This window comes from Uloborus diversus, chromosome 10, assembly GCF_026930045.1.
Source record: "Uloborus diversus isolate 005 chromosome 10, Udiv.v.3.1, whole genome shotgun sequence".
Lineage (NCBI taxonomy): Eukaryota > Metazoa > Arthropoda > Arachnida > Araneae > Uloboridae > Uloborus > Uloborus diversus.
The window spans coordinates 9,487,430-9,513,350 of NC_072740.1; the positions used below are offsets into that span (position 1 = coordinate 9,487,430).

General features: G+C 30.8%; 1 protein-coding gene across 1 annotated transcript in view; it reads left to right on the forward strand.

Moving 5' to 3' along the window:
• The window catches only part of LOC129231393 (potassium voltage-gated channel protein eag-like), a 327,315-nt gene that overhangs the window by 187,464 nt on the left and 113,930 nt on the right, over positions 1-25,921 (forward strand). Inside the window, exon 2 of the mRNA XM_054865695.1 lies at positions 21,667-21,900. Within this exon, the coding sequence (XP_054721670.1) occupies positions 21,667-21,900 (234 nt within the window). The remainder of the gene's footprint in view (positions 1-21,666; positions 21,901-25,921) is intronic.

Genomic DNA, 25,921 nt, shown 5'->3' on the forward strand with positions numbered 1-25,921 from the left:
TTTTGAAAGTTTAGTAACGTTTGACGGAAAACTCTGCGTGATATGAGCCGAAAACCTTCACAAAATTTTGCATTTTTGAAAGAAATGCTTATATCTCCCTAGGTATAAGAGATACTTTCACGAACATATCAAAACAAATTCTAGATAGGTTTTTAACTTATTTCTAAAATTTATAGTTTTTTCCTAGCTATTTACAATCTACTTATTAGATTAGCTATTTACTATCTTGTTTCCTCAATTTGTTGCTGGTCCCCTAACTGAATAGAAGACTTTAATGGTATTGGAAAATGACAGGTAGGTAGTTTTTCATCCTTTAACACAATTTTTAATCCGTATTTATTTTTACTACCATTATTTAAACCAATTATTAATTCTTTTAGAATGTGTATTAGAGGGGGGACTAAAATAGGACAACAGTTTTCAATCCTGGTATAAGTGTGTTTTTAAAAAACCTTTTTTCAGAAAACCAAGTTCATTTATTGTATTTTAGCTTAAAAACAATGTGCAGGCTTAGTTGGTAGTACTATACATACATACATATATATATATATATATATATATATATATATATATATATTGGATCACTTGATCGTAACATATGCTAATCAAAGACCAAAAAACTTAGGGAGGACGAAATATGGCGCTTTTACCCTTTTATAATTTTTATGCATTGTTGAAGAGTAATTTACGAAGTTAGAATATGAACTACATATCATCACCATGAAATTTTGTGTACATAAACGAAACTTATTGAATTTGAACATCCTAACCTTTTTTATCTCCTTGAAACCCAAAAATAAATCCTGTATTTTTCAACAGTTATTTTATCAAAACTGCCTCTCATTGGTATTATTATAATACACAATTGCGGAAATTTTTTTTCATTGTTTTGAAAAAAAAAATAATCACAGAAAAAATAACCTTTACCAAACCTATTCCAAGAAAACAACTTTATGTTTGAAAAAGAATGAAATCTATCTACAAAGAACTGTTTCGAAAATCAGTATTTGAATTGAAGCCAAATAAATTGGAAACCAACTTTATTTTCATAATTGTTTAAAAGAAAAAAGTAGCTTGAGAAAGAGGAATTCTGATGATTCATGACTGGAGAAAAGTGTGTCAGGATCCGAAAGATAATTGACCTCGATGGCCTCGAGACAGTAGCATATTGATCGAGCAATAAATCACTTTGGCCGGCTCTGGCCCCACTGCTCTACTAAGGTATTCTGCATCGAAATTTTAATTCTCGCTAGTATAAAAATTCAAGACACTTATTGATTTGATTATAGTTGAATATGTAGTTTTAATACCTTTCGATGACAAAGAATAAATACCTTTGTGCTGAAAATTAAAATAATCAATTGTCCAACGTTTTGAAGCACAAAAACTGAAATTACTGCAAAAAACTGCAGTAATTTGCAGTTTTTGTGCTTCAAAAAGTTGGATAATTGATTATTTTACCTTTCTATGGTTTGAAAATTATAATTATAATGTAAGTTTTTTTTTATAACTTACCTTATTTTGAAGTTACAAACATTTTTTTCGGATGATTCGTTATTTGTTTTAGCTTTCTTCAATTTTTGCTTGCAATGTGACATAATGCCGATTTCCTTTAACAGTTTTGAAAGAATATTTCTAAAGGTGTATCAGGGATATATTTACGCGGAATCAGGTAGACCAAATGCATTTAGACGATCGAACAAGTTTTCACACACATTCAAGTACTTCTCACTCTCTCATTTCCCCGATTTTTTAAACCTATTCATTGTCTGGTAGTGCTGTTATTTAGTTTTGATGCCCAAGACATCTTCGATTCATTTATCTTTTTTTTTTTTGGATTTCATGTGTGTAAAATGAATATCGAGTGTTTTCCTTTTTCTTTTTTTCTGAGCGCTTGAAGTAAGAACACAATTGGTTTGTATACGCGGTTTTTTTCATAGTTTTTTTTCCTTTTAGTGTAAAATAGTTCAGCCAGTTTCGTAATTGCTAAATTTAATGAATACATTTGCAATCGGCAAAATCATAAGAAACTACGATTGATCTGTTCTTTTCGCATAACAAATTTAACGTTACAAGTAATATTTATCCGGATTAACTAGTTAGTAATTCATAAAATGCATCTTAACTTTTAATTACTTTGGTATAACACTAATCTTATAACTTTTCCGTGGCCGTTTGTTTGTTGTGAAATTACTCAATAATATTGAGATTTTTACACTATTTTTACACTATTCGTATGAAATCTGTAAATGTGCGTAACAGTAAATTCCCTGTTTTCTGCAATATAAAAAGTAGTATTGCGGGAATATAGTGGATAACAACATTTATTATTATAGAAGATCTTAACGTACCTGCGAACTTACTAATTAAACAAAATTAATTAAATTTTAGCGATTCCAAATTAAAACACTAATATTTTATATAAAGAAACTCTTTTCAATTAATTAATTTTCTTTTTCAATGTATAATTCGTCATTTTTTCTTTTTTTGGCAGTCTAAATTAAAGGCATTTGACCTATTTTTTCTCTCTTTATCTTGTGAAAAAACAACAAACTGAATTCAAAGACAACTAAACTGTAATTGTTTGCTAGAACAGGAGAAAAGGGGGCTTATGGGGGACGCAACCTGTGCACAAATAAGTTTATATCACGGTTTGGAAAGTTTTTCCCTTGATTCTCCACGTCCTGAAAGCTGCGTTATTGACTATCATTGGTCTCTAAAGATACTTTAAAACCTCTTCAAAGACTAATACTTTCGTTCTTAACTTTAAGCAAGCTAAGTCGGTATAGAACTAATATTAATCACTAGTTTATTATTTGATGTGTTTGGTACTCAAACCAGTTGAATCCATCAATTTTAAAAGTTTTTTTTTTCACTATTTGATACTAATTTATCTTTACTATCACTTTACAAAGTGATGTTACCATATACCCATGATGATGGATATTACCATATACTCATTTTACTAGAAAACTATCTCAATCCGTGCTTTTACCATATCGCGATTGTAAAACGTAAGGGTAACACCAACATTATCATTACAATAAATTGCGTAACCATGTTTGATTGCGCCAAGTGGTACCAAGCATAAAAGAAACCACATGAATTGCATTAGAGTTTTAGTGAAAAACTAATATATAAAAATAAAAAAGGTCTGTTTAATTCAGAACCAGCCGAATTCAAATTATTTGTGCTTGTGAATAATTAGACTACTGCTAATTTAAAAAGAAAACAAAAAGTGAGTCGCACATTAGAACTTTTAAAACGAAAAAAAGAAGAGGGGGAGGGAGGTTAGAATGGCAGAGCGTAGTGTGTTTCGTAACTTCTGTAAATTTTTCAAAATAGATAAAGCTGGTTTTTCTATTAAACGCTTCATGTGTAATTTACTTCTGCACTTTTTCATTTTAAGAGGTTAACTTTAAATTTTTATATATTTTCCTTATTACTCTCGGAATTTCTCTTACATGTTCAGGATACATGTGAAGCAATTAAATATGATATATGGCTATTGAAATAAGAGAAATAATAGATGACTAACAACTCGACCTGTCCGTTTAGCAGGAATTAGTAAATATAGATGCTAAAGCAAAGAATTTTTAAAAAGGAAATTATTTAACTTAAAATGAAATAAAACCTTAAATTTTGCAAAAACATGCTTTTTTTTTCAAACTTGTGCAGAAGCGAAAAAAAATGTTCGGTTCTTAGATTCTTCATTACCGGGATGCTAATTTTTCTCATCCTTTAGCAGTAACAGTGAATACTGCACAACCCTTACTTTTCGTTTTAGCACACACACGATAATTCGAAATTAGTACTCCCCCCTCCCTTTGATTTTAAATCTAAGTAAAATATCCAAAACATGCAATCATAATTTACAAAAAAAAAAAAAAAAAAAATGGTATTTCATATTACTCCAACTTTCTCTCTATACATATAATATAGCCGTTTTAGGCTTTGTAATTTACGCAGTGCTGTCAAACTGAATAGCAAAAAGCTATCTCGCCGTCTAACAATGGGGAACGTTCTATCCATAATAATAGAAGCTGTTCTCGCCTTTAATATTTTTACACTCCTGCTAGGACCAAAAATATGTTGTTAATCTTGTTAATGACCTACAGATTGTCCCATTTTTACACCGTTTGGTTGATATCATTCATATTTAACGTTGTTTTTCTCGCAACCCTTTCAATTTGATTGTGGCTTTAATACATACCAATCAGCGCATGGCACTTTGAGTAATGATATTCCATATTTCATTTTTACTGTGAATCATAGACATTCTTTGTTTATTCCGTATTTTCTGTACTTTACCTCTTATTTCTTTTTCTGTTAATAAATTTCTTACCTTATAAAATGGGGCTTTCAGTTTTTTCTGCAGTGTGTGTTTATAGTGCCAGATCTAAAAAAACTAAATTGACCAACAGTTTTGATTTTAAGCTGTGGTATTTGGTCATATTTTGATCATTCGTACTTTTGAATCTCAAGCTCTTTATGTAAAACACAAGTATTTATCTAGACAGTATATTATTAGCAATGTTTTATAAAGCGGTTGCTAACGGAATATCAAAAATTGCTGCTGCCCACAATTATTAGGTGGTTCTTGAGAAACTAGATTTCAAATACGCTTTTTCATATGAAAAAATCGGTCATTTTTAAAACTTCCAATTCCAAAATTTCAATTTTTATTTATTTCTTCCTTTAAATATGTTATTAAATGGTAGGTAAATATGGCGTCTGTTCAGGGTTACTATCATAAAATTTGGATTATTTTAAAGAAACTGTTTCGTTCGACCTCATCCCTCTAGGTTGTCCAGTGACGGATTTTCTTATTAAAATACATACATCATTTTAAAGTATTTGAGCGTTTGTGTATCGGTCTGTCTGTCTGTCCCCTCATATCTTCGAAAGCACACCATAAATTTGAGTTGAATCAGGTTTAAAAAAAAATCAGGTTTCGGGGAATCCATTGCGCTCAGTTTTTTTTCTTTTTAGGAGTTAAGTAAAAAGAAATAATAATTAAATCTTACATTAAAAATCTTTTTTCTAGTTTAAAAGAGAAAACATTCTTGCACATTAACAATTTTAGTACCCAACGAAAGATTAAAGTTTTCTTCTAGCGGTGCAATTCATTTTTAAGTAAACAAGCTATGAAGTTACAACTGTAAATGTAAACAAGTAGCTGAAAAATTTGATTTTTCGCACACATTAGCTCATACTCATTATTAGGTCCAGAACATCTAGCATCCAGCCATTGGCCTTGATTTGAATTTTGACGTCTTGAATTCAAATTATGATTTAGCAATTAGGTTTGCAATAGTCCAAATTAATGCCAATGGCTGTAGGCTGTATGATAGGTGTTCGCACTGGATTTTTTTTCGTTTTGCACCTTCCCTGTGGTACCATTATTACAGCCAAAAACTTTGTTCTTCATACTCATGTGTGAAATTTCGGTTGAGTTAGATGCTATTCTTCACACACTCTCTAATTATACCCTGCTTCAGATACCATTTAAAGCTGTCAGATACCGTCATCCATAAGGCATTTTGCACTCGAATTTTGTTCTTGTCAAACATGTGTTCTCAAGGCTGCGATAAAAGTACAAATACCTCGTTTCAATGCTATTTTTAGGTTATGTTACGCTTGTTGACATTTTCTAGTTATATAGCTACTATTCTTAGAAAAACGATAATTTTAAAGATTTGTTGTTGTTGTTGTTGTTGTTTTGGAACTGTTGGTCTCCTTGTGAACAAGTGATGTTAACTTTAAAGTCCTCTGCCCAAAACACTAAATGGAATTTAGGCACTGATACCCTTAGTCTAAAAGGAATGCTTTCCTTCAATACGTCTCATTTATTTAAAGTAATACTATGTACGGTGAAATGGCTAAGATGACTGAGCTTTTTCAAAATGAACAAATCGGAAATTTTTTTTAAAAATTACAGTACGAAACGAATAAAAAACATTGTATTTTATAAGAAAAAAAACTTGCATTGAAACAATATTTTTAATTTTTGGCAGTAAATTTGTGCCTTTAAAAATAAGTGGAAATTTTTCACTTTTTTTTTCATGGGGCAAAGTAAAAAATAAAATATTTTTCTAATGAAATATTGTTTATTCGATTTTAAAAAAGTATTTTTGATCAAATTAATCAGTAAATACAGGGTTGAATAAATAAATGAAAACCTAAAAAAACAATTAACAAATTAAAAAATAAGTAATTAATCTACGAACAAATATAAATGAGGGGTTAAAAGATGGAATGAATTAGAAAATAAGTGAATGAATGAATAAATAAGTGGATTACTAAATGAAGGACTAATGATAAATTAATAAAAGAATGAACACTTAAGTGATTTAGTAAGTGATTAAGTAAACGAAATAAGCTTTTTCACATGGCCCCATCCACTTTGCGCCGCATGTACTTGACTAATTGTACAAATTAAACAAATAAGCTTAATGTTAACTTAATAGTGCACCGGATGTTAGAAAGTCTCAGTTAATATTCAAAATGTTAATAACAATATCTTTATCAATTTATAATATCAAAATAATTTTTGATTTACTACAAGTATTGTAGCACGAGTACCAATTTTTGAGAATTGCCAGTATTATTATACGCTTTAATCTTTAGCGGTATTTTTCCTGACTGCTACAGACTACATGTGCTACTACATTGGTAAAATATTACCAGATTGGTGGAGCTAAAAGCAGAGTAAACATTTAACTATTTCACTTTGCCTTATATTCCCCTACCTGTGTCATGTGGCATAATCTTCTAACCCAGAGAAAGTCGCAGTGTTTCAGGTTGACCATGCAACGCCAAACGATGCAGCTAGTCGATACCATCAAAATGTTCGCATGTGTATCTGTGTGTCTGTATGTATGTCCGGACAACTTACTGAACAACACCAAGCAGGACGTATAACTTGGCTTCCAGATGATATAACTTAAGTGGATTTTGTAATTGATATAATAATTTTAAAACGTAAACAAAATGATGAGAAACACTAAATATATACTTGTGGAAACTTTTCATAAGTCGAAGTACCAATAACTTAACGAAAGAAGAGTTAAATAATTAAATTTAGATCTTTATTTCTATATAATTTCAATATTTTACTAAGCTGTTGATAATTATGAGAAACACTAAATATAACTTGGCTTCCACATGATATAACTTAAGTGGATTTTTGAATTGATATAATACTTTTAAAACGTAAACAAAATGATGAGAAACACTAAATACATTTTTGCCCGTTAGAATAATTTTTGAATTACAATACTAACCATCCATATTATTTTGAGAAGGGTAATAAATAATCTAGCAAAATTTTAATGAGCTTCCGAAACATGTCGTGAGTAGAGATTTCTTATTAAAAGTTAGTATTTCCTCTTCCGCCATTTACGAAATTTAACCGTATCGCAAGCGGAGTTTGAATACCAATTTTGACCCCGTTTTTTCTTCCTGTTATGAGTGGAGAGATAATCAAGAGACTATGTGCGCTTTTGAGCCCTATGCAGTAGCTGGAAAACGAAAAATAAAATATTTCTATTCAGTGAGTCTATCGTTTAAACTTGCTTGCTTAATGTCACTCACGTTTACGTTCTGTTTATAAGCTAGAATGAGAGCGTTGTCATAGATATTTTTATCATACCTATAGCATATTTTTAACAAGGAACATGCTCGATTAAAATGTTTTGAATATTAAACAAAACCCTTTTGTTTTTTCTTCATTTTTATCTTATGAGGAAAACAAAAAGTAGGACAAAAAATCATTCTGATGAATAAATTAGAGTTTAATCATAATTATCAACACTTTAGTAAAAGATTGAAATTATATACAAATAAAGATCTAAATTTAATTATTTAACTCTTGTTTCTTCAAATTATTGGTACTTCGACTTATAAAAAGTTTCCACAACTTTCTAAAGAGTTTGAATCTCAATGAAAATTTTGACACAATAGAATATTCGAGTTATAAGGTTTCGAGTTATTGTGTGTCGCAAATATATACGGAGCATAAAATGCGTTTATTGCATTAAAAAGCGTACATTAGTAAGTTCTTTTTACCAATGAAACTAACCTTTAGAGTACAAAAGAAAATTATTCCACTTTCAAAATTATAATGTAATCCATATATAAGATGTTCTTTTGACAGTTGAAAATGATTCACTGCATTGAATTAGCTCTCTATCAGAAGAGAAGATAAATTATCTGATGGTATTAAATACACTGAAAATAATGAAAAATAAATATTCAGTGCACATGAATCGTGTAACTAAAACTTAAATTTTTCACATGTCCAAAAAAACCATGAACTTAAAAAAAAAAATATTTTCGTAGTTAACAAAGCCAAAAAAGTTCAATTGACATTAATATTAAAATAATGGATCAGTGAACACATAAAAGTTATTTGAAGAGCAAGCCAAAAAAGCGTTTATCAAAGCGCTTATGTCTATGTTTTTTTTTTTTTTTTCAATTCTTTATTATTATGGTTTTTTATGCTTCATTATTGCAGAAAAAAATGAGAAAACAAATTTGTTTTCTGCACACATCGATTGTAGTTCTCCTTTCTTTATATTTCATAAGTAAACAAACCAAATAGGCAAATATTTGCATAAGAACAATTAACAACATTTAAGTGGACTCTTTTATTGGATGTGATTCAGTAAAAAAAAAATTAAATTGCTCATCCAGTACTGTGTAAAACCGAATTTTTTTTTACTGCCTTAGGGGTTAAGTCCATGTGTAGTGTTTATTCGCAACCCTTGTTTAAAAAAACCCTGAAAAAAAAGAATAATAACGATTGAAGATAGCTCATAAAGTCATAATTTTTTACTTGACTGCGTATATCCGCAGGCCCTTCGAAGAAAATATATTATTATTTAACTACGTGCTTTGTAGAGGTTATTTTTTTATTCAGCCAAGGCACATTAATGAAATTGAATGGATTTTTTTATCATGTAAAATAACATTTACATATTTAAGAACAATATATATTCGCAACATCTTCAGGAACCATAATTACACATGAAAGCTTATATCATCAAATTGCGGGCGAAAAAGAATCGGGCGAAACATCCAAGGAAAATTTCAAGCTTTCGTAACGTCGCCTCATAAGCAATTCAGAATAAATGTTTTAAAAAGCGTCTTATGTTTTGCTTAATAAAACGCATTAGAACACTGCTCAGTAAAAAAAAAAAAAAAAATATTAACTAGATTGAGAGTTTTGGATACATCTTGAGAAATAATTTTCCCGATATGATCGAATTATTACTTTAGGGCTTTAAAGAGTTAGTAGAGAAAAATTTGCTCCATTTAAATATTCAACTTTTGCGAGTTTTAAGTTTTTTTTTTGGAAAACTTCTGCCGTGCTCAGCACAGAAGTGGTAACTGCACTTTTTATTAAAACTGAGTTACAGTTACCAGGTGGTTCTTTGTCACATATTTCACGTAAATGCAACGTTATATGTTCATTTGTCAATCTAAAAAAGCTGCATCTTAACCAAATGTATGGAGACGCAAAATTTTAAACGACAACTTCTCATTTTGAACTCGGCTGCAGATACGACTTTTGCGTTTACAAGGCAGTATTTGTGAAAGGAACAAACAGTGTTATTACTCAGGAAGAGAGCTAGTATCGAGCTTTGTATCTATTTTAGTTTTTTCTGGTGTAATAGCGTTAGGAAGCAAATGATACAGAAAAAAGAACCCATTCGCACTTAAAGCCAAAAAAAGGGGGGTGGGGACATAACATAAAGAGAATGCATTTTAAATGCTTACGTTCGTTTTCAAACAGATTTGGTTATCACAAACATCATATTTTATGAAATACATGAATTTAGTGCCTTTAATAATTGTAACTCAAATTTTTACTGTAGCATTAAGTTAATGATTATGTTACGGCTTTTAGTTATCCAATTGCACCAACAAAGCTGACGACTTTTCAAAAATTCCTACTCCTTGAAAAACATGTAAAACATGCTTCAGTGTTCAAATACCTACTTGGCAGTGATGCTTATTATTAGGTGAATCTCAAAACGAGATTCATTTTTCCTCTTTTATTCATTTATTTTCTAAACTCTTTGTTTTATTAATTTAATTAGTTTTACAATGGAATAGTAAAATTTTAGGTAATATAATTATTTTATATTCATAGTGCTGATTTTTAAAAAATAAGTTGGAAGTTTTGTATTTAGAAATTAGTATGAAATGGGATATTGAATTCAAACTCATGGTGCTGTTTCGCCTTTTAAATGCACTTGTTTTCGCTAATAACTTCTGTCCGATTTTCATAACACTCATGTTAGTTTTTTAACATCTTAAAGTAATTTTGGAATGGATTTTCTGTGAACCAATCGACATGGCTTCATATTCTCAAGTAAGAATGTCGTAAATTCTATTAAAGCGGTACATTGTACTAGTGTAAGGTTATTAGTAAGTGAAAGAAGTTGAACGAATTTTCTAAATAAATTACAATACTAACTATTTTCTGGTTTTTCAAAAAGAAAAAATCAATAGTAAAATAGATAGAACGTATACATGACATGTATTTTCTTATTTTTACACATTAGTCATAAATTGTGCGCAAATCGTAAATGGTAAACTTTTTTAGAAAGAATGAAATTAAACCTTTGCTCAAAACTCGCATATGTACTCACAAAAACTGAAGTAAACTAAATGTAAAATTAAAGTACGTATAAAGTGCTAGTCATAAAAAGGGGTTTTGACTATTTGAACACACTTTTTAAGCATTTTGTTTTTCTATATTGTATTTAAAAAATACTTTACTTTTTTTGTATAAATAAAAAAAAGAGAAATATGTAAACATAACTAACAAAACAATTCCATTAAAAATATATATTAATTTCAAGCTTTTTGATTGCTAATTTTCAGTTTTCCTAACATTAATAAGTTCTTTTTTTGTGCCAAGGACAAGATAACGAGGTAGCAAAACAGATGGCGGAATATTGGTCATGGGCGCAATATGCTAATTCTAGGTTACACGTCTACCAACAATTACTTAGGCCTTTGATAAAACTCCGCTAAGCAGGTAGACATCTGCGTAATTTCGGTGCGTCTATGAATGCGTATAATTGTTTTGCGGAGATTTTGATATGCTTGGTTTAACATGCGCAAAAATTGACGAGGAAAATACCGCCTCATTAGAAACTCACCTTCTCCGATAGAAAGAGTGGTATTTGAAGCATTTGCAAAACAAAAAATAGGGTATATGAGTGAAGATAAGGCAAAAATGATTTGTGGTTTACTGCGTGACAACTAGTATTTGGAATCCAGTATTCCCCGCACGTAATCAGCAATGAACCACACCCAGACAGATGCGTCACAGAACGTGGAAATCATTGCGTTTCTTTTGCTTATGAGGGGCTCTGTGTCATTTAAATTTAGATCATTTGCTTTTAAATTTAGAGTAAGTGCTAATAAGCCGGCTGATGAAACTTTCAGGCCTCGTTTTGGGAATTGTTTATTTAGTTGGATGGGTTTTGATCAGTTGTTTTGATGCTTAGGGATTTCAAAAAGATGAACACTCGAGAGAATATTGCTATATTTAGTATAAACGCTTGAAATGTAAATTATTAGTTCTAGAAAACTGTTTCAAACCGTCGAAAAGTTTGTCAGTATTTATATAATAACCTATGAATGGTATGAACATGTGCTATTTAACCGGATTAAAGTATGATCAGTGCTATGCTAATGTAAATAATATCCTTATGTGCGACGAATGATTTAAAATCTTTGGCAATTCATGGAGAAAATAGATCATGCGTGCTATGCTTCTGCAAGTCGAGAAACGGATTGGAAAATTTTTTTAAAAGAAATATCTGTTTTTTGTTTTGTTTTTTTAATAAATTTGTAAATGTGACGCAAAATGGGTTTTTTTCGAAAATTTTGCAAAGACATTCCAAAAATAGTTGTTAAATTTTATAGATTTTTCTTTTAGGAGGAGCGTAAGACTAATTTACTTGTTGAATGCATTTTCGAGAAAATATTCGGCGTTTAAGATTTTTAGGTATAAAACATTTAATGCCACCTGTGATCTACAGGGATGTTAGCATCGTTTTCTTATTATGTCCTTAGCAGTTATAAAATTATAAAAGTAACATTTTTTTTAGTTAAAATGTCATCAAGGACAAATAAATGACATCTTTTTTTTGGGGGTTCTTGGCATTATAGGTATAAAACATATAATGCCAGCTGTGATCTACAGGGATGTTAGCATCGTTTTCTTATTATATCCTTAGCAGTTATAAAATTATAAAAGTAACATTTTTTTTTAGTTAAAATGTCATCAAGGACAAAGAAATGACATCTTTTTTTTTTTGGGTTCTTGGCATTATAGGTATAAAACATATAATGCCACCTGTGATCTACAGGGATGTTAGCATCGTTTTCTTATTATGTCCTTAGCAGTTATAAAATTATAAAAGTAACATTTTTTTTTAGTTAAAATGTCATCAAGGACAAAGAAATGACATCTTTTTTTTGAGTTCTTGTTAGCAGTTATCTTTTTTTCCTCAGTTAAAAAATGACATTCACAATATTTCAAACCTTTTTATGCCTTAAGCAAAAAATAAAAAGCGTTTAATAGCTCACAGCAGCAATTAGTTGTTAAGTTTCAAACTTAATGATTTGAAGAAACGATTTCCTTTTAAAAATACCCCATACGATTATTATTGTCCCATATGATGTTTATTCTTAATATAATGTAGAAACTCACAATATGATGTGAGTAGCTCTCAAATGAAAAAAAGAAAAAGGAAAAAAAAGTCTTACTGCAGAATTAAGGTTAACTGGAAGGAGAGACAATTCTTCATTGAAAAAAATGATTAAATATGAGTGATAAAAGATAAATACTTTGATAAAAGATCTAAATACACGTCTGCAAAAGTGAAACAAGAAACTAAATGTCAAACATACCAAAAACTTTTATTTAAAACAGACTCCACTATTTCACCATGAATTATTCAATTGTGTTTCATTTCAGCACGGTAAAATATTTGTTTCGCTTTACATCACATTTTCATGTACCTGTTCTTTACACGAGTCACGAGGAGAACAAACACTCGAATAAAAAGAAATTACTCGACAGAGCAAATATTTGTTATTTAAAGAGGATGCTGAGAACTCTTAGCTGTTCTGCGTCCACTTTAAAAAAGATAAGATCACGCTAAAGCATCAAACAGTTTTCTATTGAGTGGGCTCAACCATTAGAGTATTGAAATACAATACTTAGGAAAAAGATATGTCGTTATTGAAAAAAGTTTCGAAAGTCGCGATTAAACAATTTGTGTTATGCGTTTATCTATTTTGGAAGATAATATGTATTTCTTCAAAATCTTCTCTGATAAATGCTTGAAACCAACAGCTTCAAAACATGTTATGAAGTTCTGACATCAATTACCGCAATAAAACACATTGAAATTTTTTTAAAACTATATGCAATGCTTTTTTATTTCAATAAGGAGTCATAACGCAAAATAACTTCGAAGCATTGAAATAAGTGAATGCACCATAAATAAACTATGTTTCAATTAATATGTTGTTTATAAATACTAAGTGCACTTTCTTTTATAGGGTCTGGTGGGGTAAAGTGGTCATAAAATCGTAGGTTTTCAACTTAAGTGCATAGTAAAAACAATAAATTCTTTAAACACTTCAGCTTTTTTTGTTGTTATTTTACATTGCATTGTTAAAGAACACGGTACATTGCATTTCAGGAAAAAAATATTGAATTTAAGTAGTTTTATAACACTTTCATTTCCCTTTGTATTTATGACCACTTTACCCCATGGGATGGGGGAAAGTGGTCATAGCATGGGGTAAAGAGGTCATAGTTTAAAAAAACTGCAAAACCGTTACAAATAACCCTAATTTTTGTATATTTCGGTTATTTTTATAGTTACAAGTATATGTACGAGTATATACGGGTATACACGAGTTTACTATACGTGTCGTGTAGACATGAGTCAACATGTTCATATATGAATAGATACATGTATACATCAGATGCATGCACATGCCTACTCAAGAATATACGTGTATACACGAGTGTATACACGTATATACTCACGCATGTATACGTGATTACCTATAGGAATGTATACGTCTCTACACGAGTATATACGTATCACGTGTATATGCGAGTAAAGCGTAGAAAAGAACATCATATGCGTGTTTTGCGCTTGTATCTCGAGTATATGCGTGAATATCTGAGTATATACGTGTACAGTCGACGTATATACGCATATATAAGTGTATATACATACTTATACGAGTATACACGAGTTAATTCGTGGATATATCCAGTGTGTGTTTGTACGTGTCTACTCACGTAAATATATATGAAAGCACGAGTATATTCGTATGTTTAAGTGTAAACACGATTATTTACCTGTTAGACGTATATCCGTGCATTTACGTGTATACACCAGTACATGTATCCACGAGTATATCCACTAATATACATGTATGCTTACGGAATGAATCCAAGATTTTTTGCAAAATCTAAGTGGTATGAAAGGGGAGGATAAGAAGCAAAGAATCATAAGGAACTTATGGTCGCTGACGCGCTACATGCACAAAAGGTCAAAAACTGACGTTAGCAAAACAGGTCACAAATTTGTTACACAAAGATGATTTCACCCGACATTTTAGTTTTTAAGACATATTTAGAGCAGTTGTTAAAAGTTACGGCCTGTAGTAGTTCTAATACACGCATCGCAACGAAGGTGCAGCGACTTATGAAAGTTTTTCAAAAGTCTCGTAATTGCAACAGAGTGATTGCGATGCATGTATTACAGCTGCCGGCCGCAAATTTCATCAATAACTTTAAAATTTTCTTAAAACCTAAAATGTAGTGTAAAATTGTCTTTGTGTAATAAATTTGTGACATGTTTTGCATCCATCAGTTTCTGGCTTTGTGTGCATGTAGCGCGTCAGCCTTGAGTTTGATTCTGGATATTTCTTATGATTCTTGCTTCTTATCCTCCCGTCTAACACCTTTTAATAATTTGACCAAGAGTTTAGACTCACCCTGTATACATGTATATCATATGCTTATACACAAGTGTCTACTCGAGTACGTACACGTATATACGTGTCTCCCCGAGTATATAATTGTTCGTATATATACGAGCATATAAGCGGGAATATACGTGTATAGTCGAATGTATATCTGTATAGATAAAAAATACTTGCAGATACCCAAATACGTGTTTATTGGTGCATTTTTGTGAATCTTATATATACACGCCTACACGTGTATATGCGTATACATACGCATATACTCGTATATTTAACCCCTGTTTATTGTAAAAACAATACATATTAAGTGAAATTAATATTTAATTTATATCTGCCTTATACTTAAAGATTTAGTGACTTTAGAAGAACAATATTCGTTAAGCCTAATATTATGACCACTTTACCCCATCTTACTTAAATTGTTCTAACAAATTATTCAAAATAGATTCAGCTAACTGCTAATGAGTAAGAGTTCTTGAGACATGTAGGAAGCTTCCTGTGCAGTCAATCTGTTCATAATTCTAACAAACAAAATTTCTCAAGGAAGTTAAAAAAGGTGTTTAGATTTTAAGAATTTTCATATTTACACAAAATATTTTTTTTTACCAAATAAAATTTTGCCAGTTGTAAAGTTTTGTATTCAAAATATAGTTTATAAATGCACTACCCTAAAATAAAATTTTCACATTTATTCGAACATTAATTTCCAAGCTATAGCCATTTATTTGAATTATGACCACTTTACCCCATTGACCACTTTCCCCCACCAGACCCTAACTATATTTGTACACTACTATTTTAATTACAAACGTTATGAAATTTCAAATCAATTATGCGTTTCATTATATAAAATTTTATTTCTGGTCTACTCTTTATAAAAAATATTAATATTTTAAAGCATTAGATGTACTATGTGAATAAGACATTTTAACATTTACCGTAGTTGAGTATTTTTGTAATCATTTGTTGAAAAGCAAAGTTCACACAGAGTAACTCTCAAAATTGTTCGTGCACTTATTTTCCAAGAAATATTGCTCGATCCAATAACTAAAATTAATATTTTGAAATGGGGATTTAATAGTAAGATCAATGATCCATTCTTAACAAAATTACATGCGACATTTTAAAAACAAAATTAATTTAAGAAATTACTAATCAAAGAGTATTAACATTATCTCACAAGTGTCTTCGTTCATTTTAAAGATATATTTAGATGTCGGTAAATAATCCATTTTCTTCATTTATGTAATAGGATGCTCTTCAGAATCCACAACAGCCTTTAAGCGTCTGGAAATGGATTTCATTAGCGATATTTTTAATGGTTTCTGAGTCAGTGTTCATCCACTCGTCGATCAGTATAGTTTTAACTTGCATTTTATTTTAATAACGTGTTTTCAGAATTTAACCTCCAGTTCTCTTCAATAACGTTCCATTGAGTTTTAATTTTCTTAGGAAGATTGAAGTGGAATTTCTAAAACGTTTCGACAGCTTTAGAGCCTAGAATAGTGACAATTGTTGTAACCTATAGGTTATCTCAGTAAAAAACAAAGTTGTTTCTAATACCTAATTTTGGGCTGATAGTTTTAAATTGTTCTTTTTAAACACTTAAATAATCGAAATGATTTATTATTCCATCCATAAATACAAAGTTATCAAGTCTTGATGCTGACATGAACCCCACACAAGAACACCGCACCAGAACTAAAAATCTTAAATTTACCTTCGGCAGCAAATGAGACATCATTCCAAAACATTTCTGGCTTGTTTCTCAGTCCTTTTATGATGAAAAGCCCAAGCTTTCTACTTTTCGCACTATCAAAACATATTCTACGAAAAGAGCGCCCTTTTAAACCAGGCGAACAGTTTCAGGTAATATTGAAACACAAAATGTTTCATCGAATTCTGCAGAAACTTTTACAGCCCGCAAAAAGTGGATTTTTTATAATTTTTCTGATTATAAATCTCGAATCACGTTTAGTTGGCTTTGCTGGTTGACCCTTTCTTAACTTGCTTTCGATCCATTTTTTTCCCTTCAAAGCATTAAAATCGCATATTTCACATTAAAAGGGTATAATTTATCTAATTTAGCGATATTTTGAAACGATTTGCCACAACTATAATGAAAAATAATCAGGTTTAGAATGGTTTAGAAAGAATGCCAACCATTCAAAAGTAAAAAGTAGACTATTACAAAACAAAAAGACAAAAATTTTAAGCCAAATGATATTTAAGTGTCAATACAATGCAATAATAAAAAAACGAGAGCTGATAATTTAAATCATGAATTTACCCGAAAATATTTCAGTGTACGATGACTTTTGTATTTTTCTTTCTTTTCGCTTTTTGACTTATATCAATAAGAAAATCAGTCTATGCATTTTTTTAAACGCTGGGTTTTATTTAGAATGACATAGAAATGGTGTGAAAAATTTTGGACTTCATATTCGAATTCAGTTCTAGGGAAATTTGATTTTTCTACAAACTTTTGAAGTGTACGAACACTTTTGGGAGTCTCTGTTTTTTTTTTTTTTTTCCTAACTGCTTCTTAATCTTATCAACTACTTCCAACTGTTAACCCTTTAAATGTTTCTTTTTAATAATATTTTTACTTCCTTTTACAAAAAAGGAAGTATTGTATTCGCGAAAAAATTTTCACTCAAAAATCGACCTTAATTTCCATTTTACTCACCCCCAATTGAATATTGAGTTTTTTTTTTTTTTTTTGACTCGACCAGACGTGGATAAGTGCCTAAGAACGTATAGACACGCTAAATATCCGTAATGACGATTCCCGAGTTAACTACAACGAATTTTCTCGTGACGTCTGGATGTTGCGGATGTGCTTTTGTGCGTATGTATGTCGCATAACTCAAGAACGTAGACTCGTAGTGGGGTCTAGTTTTGCACCTCCTCTTTTGGTTGCATTCGGATGTTTCTAAAGGTTTCTTTTGCCCCTTTGGGGGGGGGGAATCACTGTTAATTTCGATGTAAATTCAAGTGGTGTTATGATTTGGCGGAAACCTGGCGAAAAAACGCCATTTTGGTCGCCAAGTTTTGTCGGAAATTTGGCGGATTTTTTTTTTGAGCAATCACGATTGCTTATTGTTCTCACTTGACAGTCCTTGATGTTCCGGTTCCTTTTTCAGCTTGGACCAGGGCTGCAGCACCACCGTCCACCGGCGGCGGCGCGGCTGCTCCTGACCACTGTCCCCCGAAATCCACTTTTGCTGGGCGGTGGCGTCCATGTCCTACACACGCATGCGCATACACACTCCCCTACGCGCGCACGCCTTTACACACGTACACACGCCTACGTGCACACACGTAAGCCTACACACACAACTATACACACGTAACTACCCAGGAGGAGGGACATACTTGGGGGGGGGGGAGCCATTTCTAGAAACAATAACTCTAACCAGTAGAGTCTTGTCGCAACTCGTGATTGCGAAAAACATAATTTGAATTCAAAGTATCGGAGTTCAAATTAGAGTTAATTTTTTTTTTTTTTTTTTTTTTTTAATCTGATTTCAATTCGGCCACTGTTGGTGATATTTAGAGAGTAAACTATTGAATTACATTAAAATTGCCAGTAATGGGGAAATTGGGGAAATGACATTAAATTGGGGTAAAAGGAAGTCATGTGATGCATACATCAGCTCGTTTTCTTTATGTAATCAAAAAAAGTATTTCATTGAACATTTTAATCAGGAAAGCTCTTTCCAGTGTTCTCATTTTGCCACTGAGGGAGAATAAGACAGGTTTTCATGAACATCCATGTTTTCTGTCTCGATTAAACCTGTGACACATTAATGCACTTGAAATTAATCAAGTAGCAATAAGGATGAACTACTTTTATGGCTCGTTTTTTCTCCAGTCCTTTATCTTACTTTTTTTTTATGTTGCGTTCCTCGATCATCCATTTGCACCCAAACCTGTTTTTGTGCGGTTCATTTTTTTGGGTGTGGGATTTTTTTTTTTTTTTGTGATATTTTTTGTGAATTTTTTTATGCGGTATATGAAAATTTCAATCAGAATGGGACTCAATTGACGAAATTATTTATAAAATAGACAAAGTTATCTTTAAAATGGACGAAGTTACGTTTAAAACCAACGATTTTTTATGCGATTTTTTTAGTGCAGTCCCTATCCACCGCACAATAAAGGTTCGGGTGTATTCTTAACGCTGATTGCAATGGGGTCATTTCCAAAACAAGTATTTTTATCTGAAAGAGCATACCATTTACGCACATAGCCAGCACATAGGATCTGACCATTTTTTAATAATTTGTTTAAGTTTAATATTTTTAAAAAATTACTTAAATCGAGGTTTCATTGTTTACATTTCTTGCCGATGACATCACAAATGATGAAAAGCCATTCAGTGTTGCCATTCACAGAACAAAATATTTATTTCGCATCTTTACTCACGTGTATTGGCAACGATATGGTTGATAGCAAGCGTAGAGCACAATTTTAATTCGCTTCTTGATTATTATAGCGTGGAAACGCGATAGAAAAATGAGCCAAAGAGTATCAATTGTGACGTCATCAAGACCACGCCTTGTTTGAAAAATCGGACATTTTAAAAAAATAATTAAAAAATAACTGTTGGGAAAATGAAAGTATTTTCTGGGTCCATGTTTTTTTTTTTGCTCATTATATCAATTTCAGTGACAAAAAGTACTACTTTTGACTGAAGGAAGCAACACCATTCTCACTTTATTTGTTTTTGAATCATTCAAGGGTTTTTGACTAATGTATACGTTACTTTAAAGCTACCGTTTTAATATTCAACCTTAATAACAGTATTATTCTCAGAACAAGAGGTTTGGGGGAGTTTATTTCAATAAATAAGCGACAAAAATTGTTTACATTTTATTTGTTATTAAGTTTTTTTCCTCTTATTTTTTTTAAAGAAGTTTAATTTTAACTGAAATTTCAGTAAATGTTGTGTTAACTGATTAGTTAATCATTGCTAAAAATGTTTGTTCGAAAAAAAGAACGTATGACCCTGAATAAAGCTATGATGAAAGCTATTGCTCCATCACTTACCTTTAAAAACAGTATTATATTCAGAACAAGCTTCTTAACAGAGTTTATTTCATTAAGTAAGAAATAAAATAGCATTTAATTCAATTTATTTGTTAGTTTTATTTTTTTGGTTATTTATTTATTTATTTTTTTTAATAATAGCGACTTTTTATTTTAAATTAAGTAAATGCTACTTTAACCGAAAAACGGAGACAGTCTCTAAATCAGTACGTTTGGTGAATTTCCTTGTTTTTGAAATAAAAATTCAAAGGATACTTTTATTATTACCATTATTCAAACTAATTGCTGATCTCTATTTACGTTTATTCAATTGTGGTTGATTCTTTTCAGAGCGGTAAAATAATCGTTTCGTTTTACATCTTTTTTTTTTTTTTTACATTCACAACTAAAAATGAAAGTAAAAAATAAAAAAATAAAAAATCTGCCCCTTTAATACGTTTGGTGCATTCCCTTACCTGTGAAATAAATATAAAAAGGGTATTTTTTATAACCATTATTTATATCTAATTGCTGATTTTAATTTACGCGTATCTAGATTCATTTTCACAAAATCTGACCTCGCCTGAGTTCACTTACTTCAGTAATGTCTGAAATATCTGCTAAGATGAAAGCATATTCGATGCTCGGCTAAAGTAGATGTATAAAAAATACTAAGTTCTGCTTTGAAAGTCTTTTAGTAGAAATGTGAGAAATCTTTCGAGTGACAAGAGCGTTGAATTTACGCTTTTTCTGAATCAAGTTTGAATCAACTAGATAAGTTAAATGTTAAACATTTATTTAATGCTAAACTGCAGATGTAAATCAATGTGATGAAACAAAAAATGTAGTAATGTCTTTGGTATCAAATTGAAACTTATTTTTATTGTAGAAATTGATAGAATATTCACAAACTAAGAGGTGAAGGCTTCCAGCCCCCCCCCCCCCCCCAATAAAAGCGAAGATATTTGCCCTTGCTTATTCCAAATTTCAAAAATAAAACTAGCAATATATATTTTTACTCATCTGCATTCACTGGGTGTATAAAATATATTTATACACATTGTATTATAGTTCCGAAATCACAAAGCGTAAAACAATGTTTAGTTTGTGTAGTTTGGAACTCAGATTATTTCTGACCTGGGCGGGTAAATGGCAATATCTATAAGTTTTTCTTTTTTTGTTTCATTGTATCTCATTTACTCTTATTTTTTATTTTATTTTATTCTTATTTAATTTTTATTTATTTGTTTCTTTGCATTTTTGTAATTTGGTTTCTTAAAGTTTAATTATAGAAACATGTTTATTTAATCTCCGCTGAAGATGAAGCATTTTATTTATATTTGTATGAAATCAGAAACGCGTTTCTTCAAATACCGCTATTTCTCACTTTTGTAAATGTTTACACTAAAAATGTAATAAGATTTTCTTCAAAAACATCCAGAAAAAAATGGCATACCTGTGGTAGTGCAGAGTGTTACGTAAGTTCATTGGTATCTATCGGTTTCAAAATATAAACGAAAATACCTTTTTTGTGTTTATGGCAAAGCCTCAACTCCACTTTACTAACGCACAGTGTTATTTTTCTAGCTGACTGCAGTTTCCTACTGGCCAATGCCCAAATTGTGGACTACCCTGTTGTTTATTGTTCAGAAGCATTTTGCAAGATCTCTGGCTATAACAGAGCCGAAGTCATGCAAAAGTCGTGCCGTTGTTCGTTCATGTACGGGGAGCTGACAGGCAAGGATACTATAAACAGATTGGAACAGTGCCTAGAAACACATACTCAGGATCAATTTGAAATCACCCTTTATAAGAAGAACGGTAAGTCACTTTTTGTGATATTGGTAATTTCTAAAATCTTATACAACATGTATGTCTAAGATATCATACTAAAATACAGTAATAAATGTTAAACTGTTTAAGATAATGCAAACATGTAATTATGCCTAAAGAGACCTGTATAAGTTTATATACTACAAATGATATCGTTATTTGTGGTAACTAATATGGTCTTTAAACGGAATGACTTAAAATTTGGTCCAAAAGACAAGGTAGTTAGTATTTTCAAAACTATCCGAAAAAACCAAAAAGAATGTTGATACAGTTATTTCAGCAGGAAATGGGCCGACTACGATAGATTAGTTATGGTAAATCCGGAGTCTACGACAATGTTGTTTTATCCTCGAGTTTAAAATATTGCTTTGGGAAACCGAGGCTGTTACCTAAAGCAGTAGCTGTAACAGAACTTGTTAAATAAGAGTACCACTGGCTCAACCGCCGTGCCGGCCAGTAAAAGCCTGCAAAATAATAAATAAAATAAAAGTTGTAAAATACGTAATTCTTATTTTCCGATTATGTATTAAAATTTCATTAACTAAATTTTGTTTAAAAAGTGATAACCCTAGTGCTCATCCTTATTCTGCAAGAGCTAATTTCGTTCCAAATTGCATAAAAATCATCCAAAAGGTTTATTATCTTCACCAAGCAAAGATAGGCCTACATAATTTTGGCTATAATTTTAGTCAATATGCGTAAATGTCTGCTTCATTTAATGTGATAGTTTGAGGGTAAATATAGCAAATGTGGTATCTAATTAAAAAGATAGAACTTTCAAAAATAATTTCAAGAAAATCATGTCTTTTAAATAACATTAATTATAATAAATTTATGTAAATGAAATAAGATTGAAAAAACTTACCGAGATGATGAATAGAAAAAAAAAATATTTTTTTAAATTTCAAATGGTTTTCGATTTTAGTGGCAGCTAAATTGCAATTTTAAATTCAAGATCAGAATAATTGCAAAAAAAAAAACATATATATATATATATATATATATATATATATATATATATATATATATATATATATATATATATATATATATATATATATATATATATATATATATATATATTTATATATATATATACATACATATATACATAGTTAACTGTCTATTATCCGTGGAATAGGGGGCACGGTTACCGCAAATGAGTGAATTCCACAAATAAACCGCAAAATTTGAGAAAAGTGATTCTAGTAAATGCAATAGCTTTAAAAAGTCAACAGAATTCACATAAACATTACATACATTTTTTTTTTTTTTTAGCTCAAAGCAACAACTGTGCAAAATATGTCAAGGTAAAAAAGAATCACTCATCATTACAAACAGATTAATTGAAACAGATCAATATAGGCTACGCACGAAATAAATAGGCTATTATTACAATATATATATATATATATAACTATGTTTTGGTGTATTTCTTCTATTAACACATTCTTTTAACTCAATCGTACACCAAAACAAAATAATAATAATAAGTTCATTAAATGAAGTTAGAATGCTGAATATCTCAGTTGTTTCTATTATGCAATGTTTTGCATGTCCTGAAATAATCTTTAAGCTACTGTCATGGACGTTGGTCGTTTCATATTGGTAATTAGCGTTAAACATTGCGAGGAAAATTACGTACACGACCGATAACATGGGAAAACGTGTTCCAAGTCACCGTTGGTGTGGATATTAACTTAAGAACACAGCGAAGGTTGATTTGAAATGATCATATCCATAAAGTCTAGCTAATTTAGGGTTCGTGAGGTCATTGGATTGCTTAAGTAAATTTGCTCAACCATGTACAAGATTTGAAATTCTAACTAGTTCATGCAGTTGTAGAAGCATTTTCCTTTGTAATACATTGATAAATAAATACTACCATTATTAATATTCTACTATTGCTTGGTATTTAAAAAATGAAAGTAATAACTGTAAAAACAATTTTTGTGTTTTAAATAGATATTCTGCGTTTCATTTTATGTCAAAGAAATATTATAAAAGATATACTTACATATTCTTTAATTTTGGCTAAATTGCATAAAAACGAGCAACTTTATTATTCCAACTATTTCGATTCGCTTTTACGTTCTATGCCACTAATTTAATCACAATATTTACCCCCTTGTGCAAATTAATTTAAATAAAATCGAAAAATTGCGAAAACTAAGAAATAATGGTATTTATTTAAATTTATATAATATCAAAGGTTTTTAGTACATAATTTGATCGTCACGACGCTTTATTAACATTTAGATACGATTTGACATAGTCCAGCAACTTTTTATTATTATATACAATTTTCGTGTCCTTGAACCAGACATGAATTCGCGCAATGATCAGCTTCCCCATAGTTCAACTCCTTATGCAATAGGCGATTCTTGCATATAGCCCAAGATTCTCGATTGGGTTGATATCAGGAGAGTTCCCAGGCCATTTCAATGTCCCAATTTAGCTTTTAGACACGAAGTTATTGACCCTATTGGAGGTATGGCAAGGAGCTAAATCCTGCTGGAAAATCTCCGTTCCGTCTGTGTATCGTTTTTTCAACTCAGGAAAAATCGTTTTTTTCCAGAACAGTAATAGGATAGGGCAGGGCTAGTTGGCAATTTTTCGCTTGAGCGGATATAGCTTCTCAACGATAAGTCTTAATCGATTGTTATGCAACCTGATGGATTGGTAAATATCCCTTTTAAAAAGTGTCCATAGTAATTTTTTGCTAAAACCAACGTTTAAGAGCCACAGCTGTCAGAATGCAAAAAGTCAAACTTGCTCAATGTACCCCATAGATGTGGTAAGTTGAGCAAGGATATGGGGCAAGTTGAGCACTTATAATGTCTAGCCAAACCATAGGATAAATGATAACTAGAGATGAAATAAAATTTATGTTTGACAATCAACTCTTTATTTGTAGTCTTTAAGTGGCAAATTTACAAAACTTAAAGTACTTTTTTTTTTCGAATTAATGTGAAATGGTTCTGGTTTTTGGATGGATAGTTCCGGATTTCACTTTAAAAACATTGTAAACCAATCGTTTCCAGCTATCCTATTTGGAGTCCAGGCGGATGGAATTTTAATGCTAAATTTAACAGCACATTCGTAGGCAAGGCGACGAACATCTTTTGGGGAATAATCCATGATAGATTGACGCCATTTGTAGCAAGCATTTTTTTTCCATGGAGTCCTCTTGTTGGGAAGAAAAAAAAATTGCCTCGGTTTTGCATAACCCATGAATGAATCACCACCTTTTAATTTCTTCAAAAATCTTGTCAGTCATTTTCTGGACAACGAATTGTTTTGCAGCGGCATTCACATTTTCCCCCTCATCATTGACATCCTTTGAAGCATAATTCAAGTCGTCAGTAGTGTAAGAACATCGTGTAGTTTTTCTTTCATAAGTCCGCATCCTAACAAAAGCAAATAATATATTACTACTTTTGTTTTAAGTCGTGAAGATCAGTTAAGCAATACTTGCTCAATTAACCCCAAACCAAAGTCTTAAGTTGAGTGATTAATAAAGTTCCACACGGTAAACGTAGGTAACGTTCTTAATTGTCTGCCTAGGTTTTGACATAGAAACATTTGAAAACTATAAAAATCTCACCAACTAAAGGCTAGGTACCTATACATAGGTCTCAGAAAATACGTAGGTCTGATAAATTTTAAACGAGACCAAAAAAAAAAAAAAAATTGAAAACTGAAATACTAAATCACATTTCTTATTCCCAATCTCATCAAAATAAATAATTTTTAAAGAATATCTCAGTTTGTATTTGGTCCGGATTTCAGTCAGTACCTTCTTCAAAAACTCCTATGAGTACGGCGATAGGGCGACCCCCAAGCTTTCTTCTGTCTTTTCTTGCCATTATTTACAATAAATAACACAATATATGACGAAAGCATCCCTACAGAAAATAAAATGAAGCTCCAAGCCACTAAAAACCGTGAAAAATGGGTGCCCCATTGTTGCACCCCAACATTCTCATTTTCAAGAAATGTTGATAGA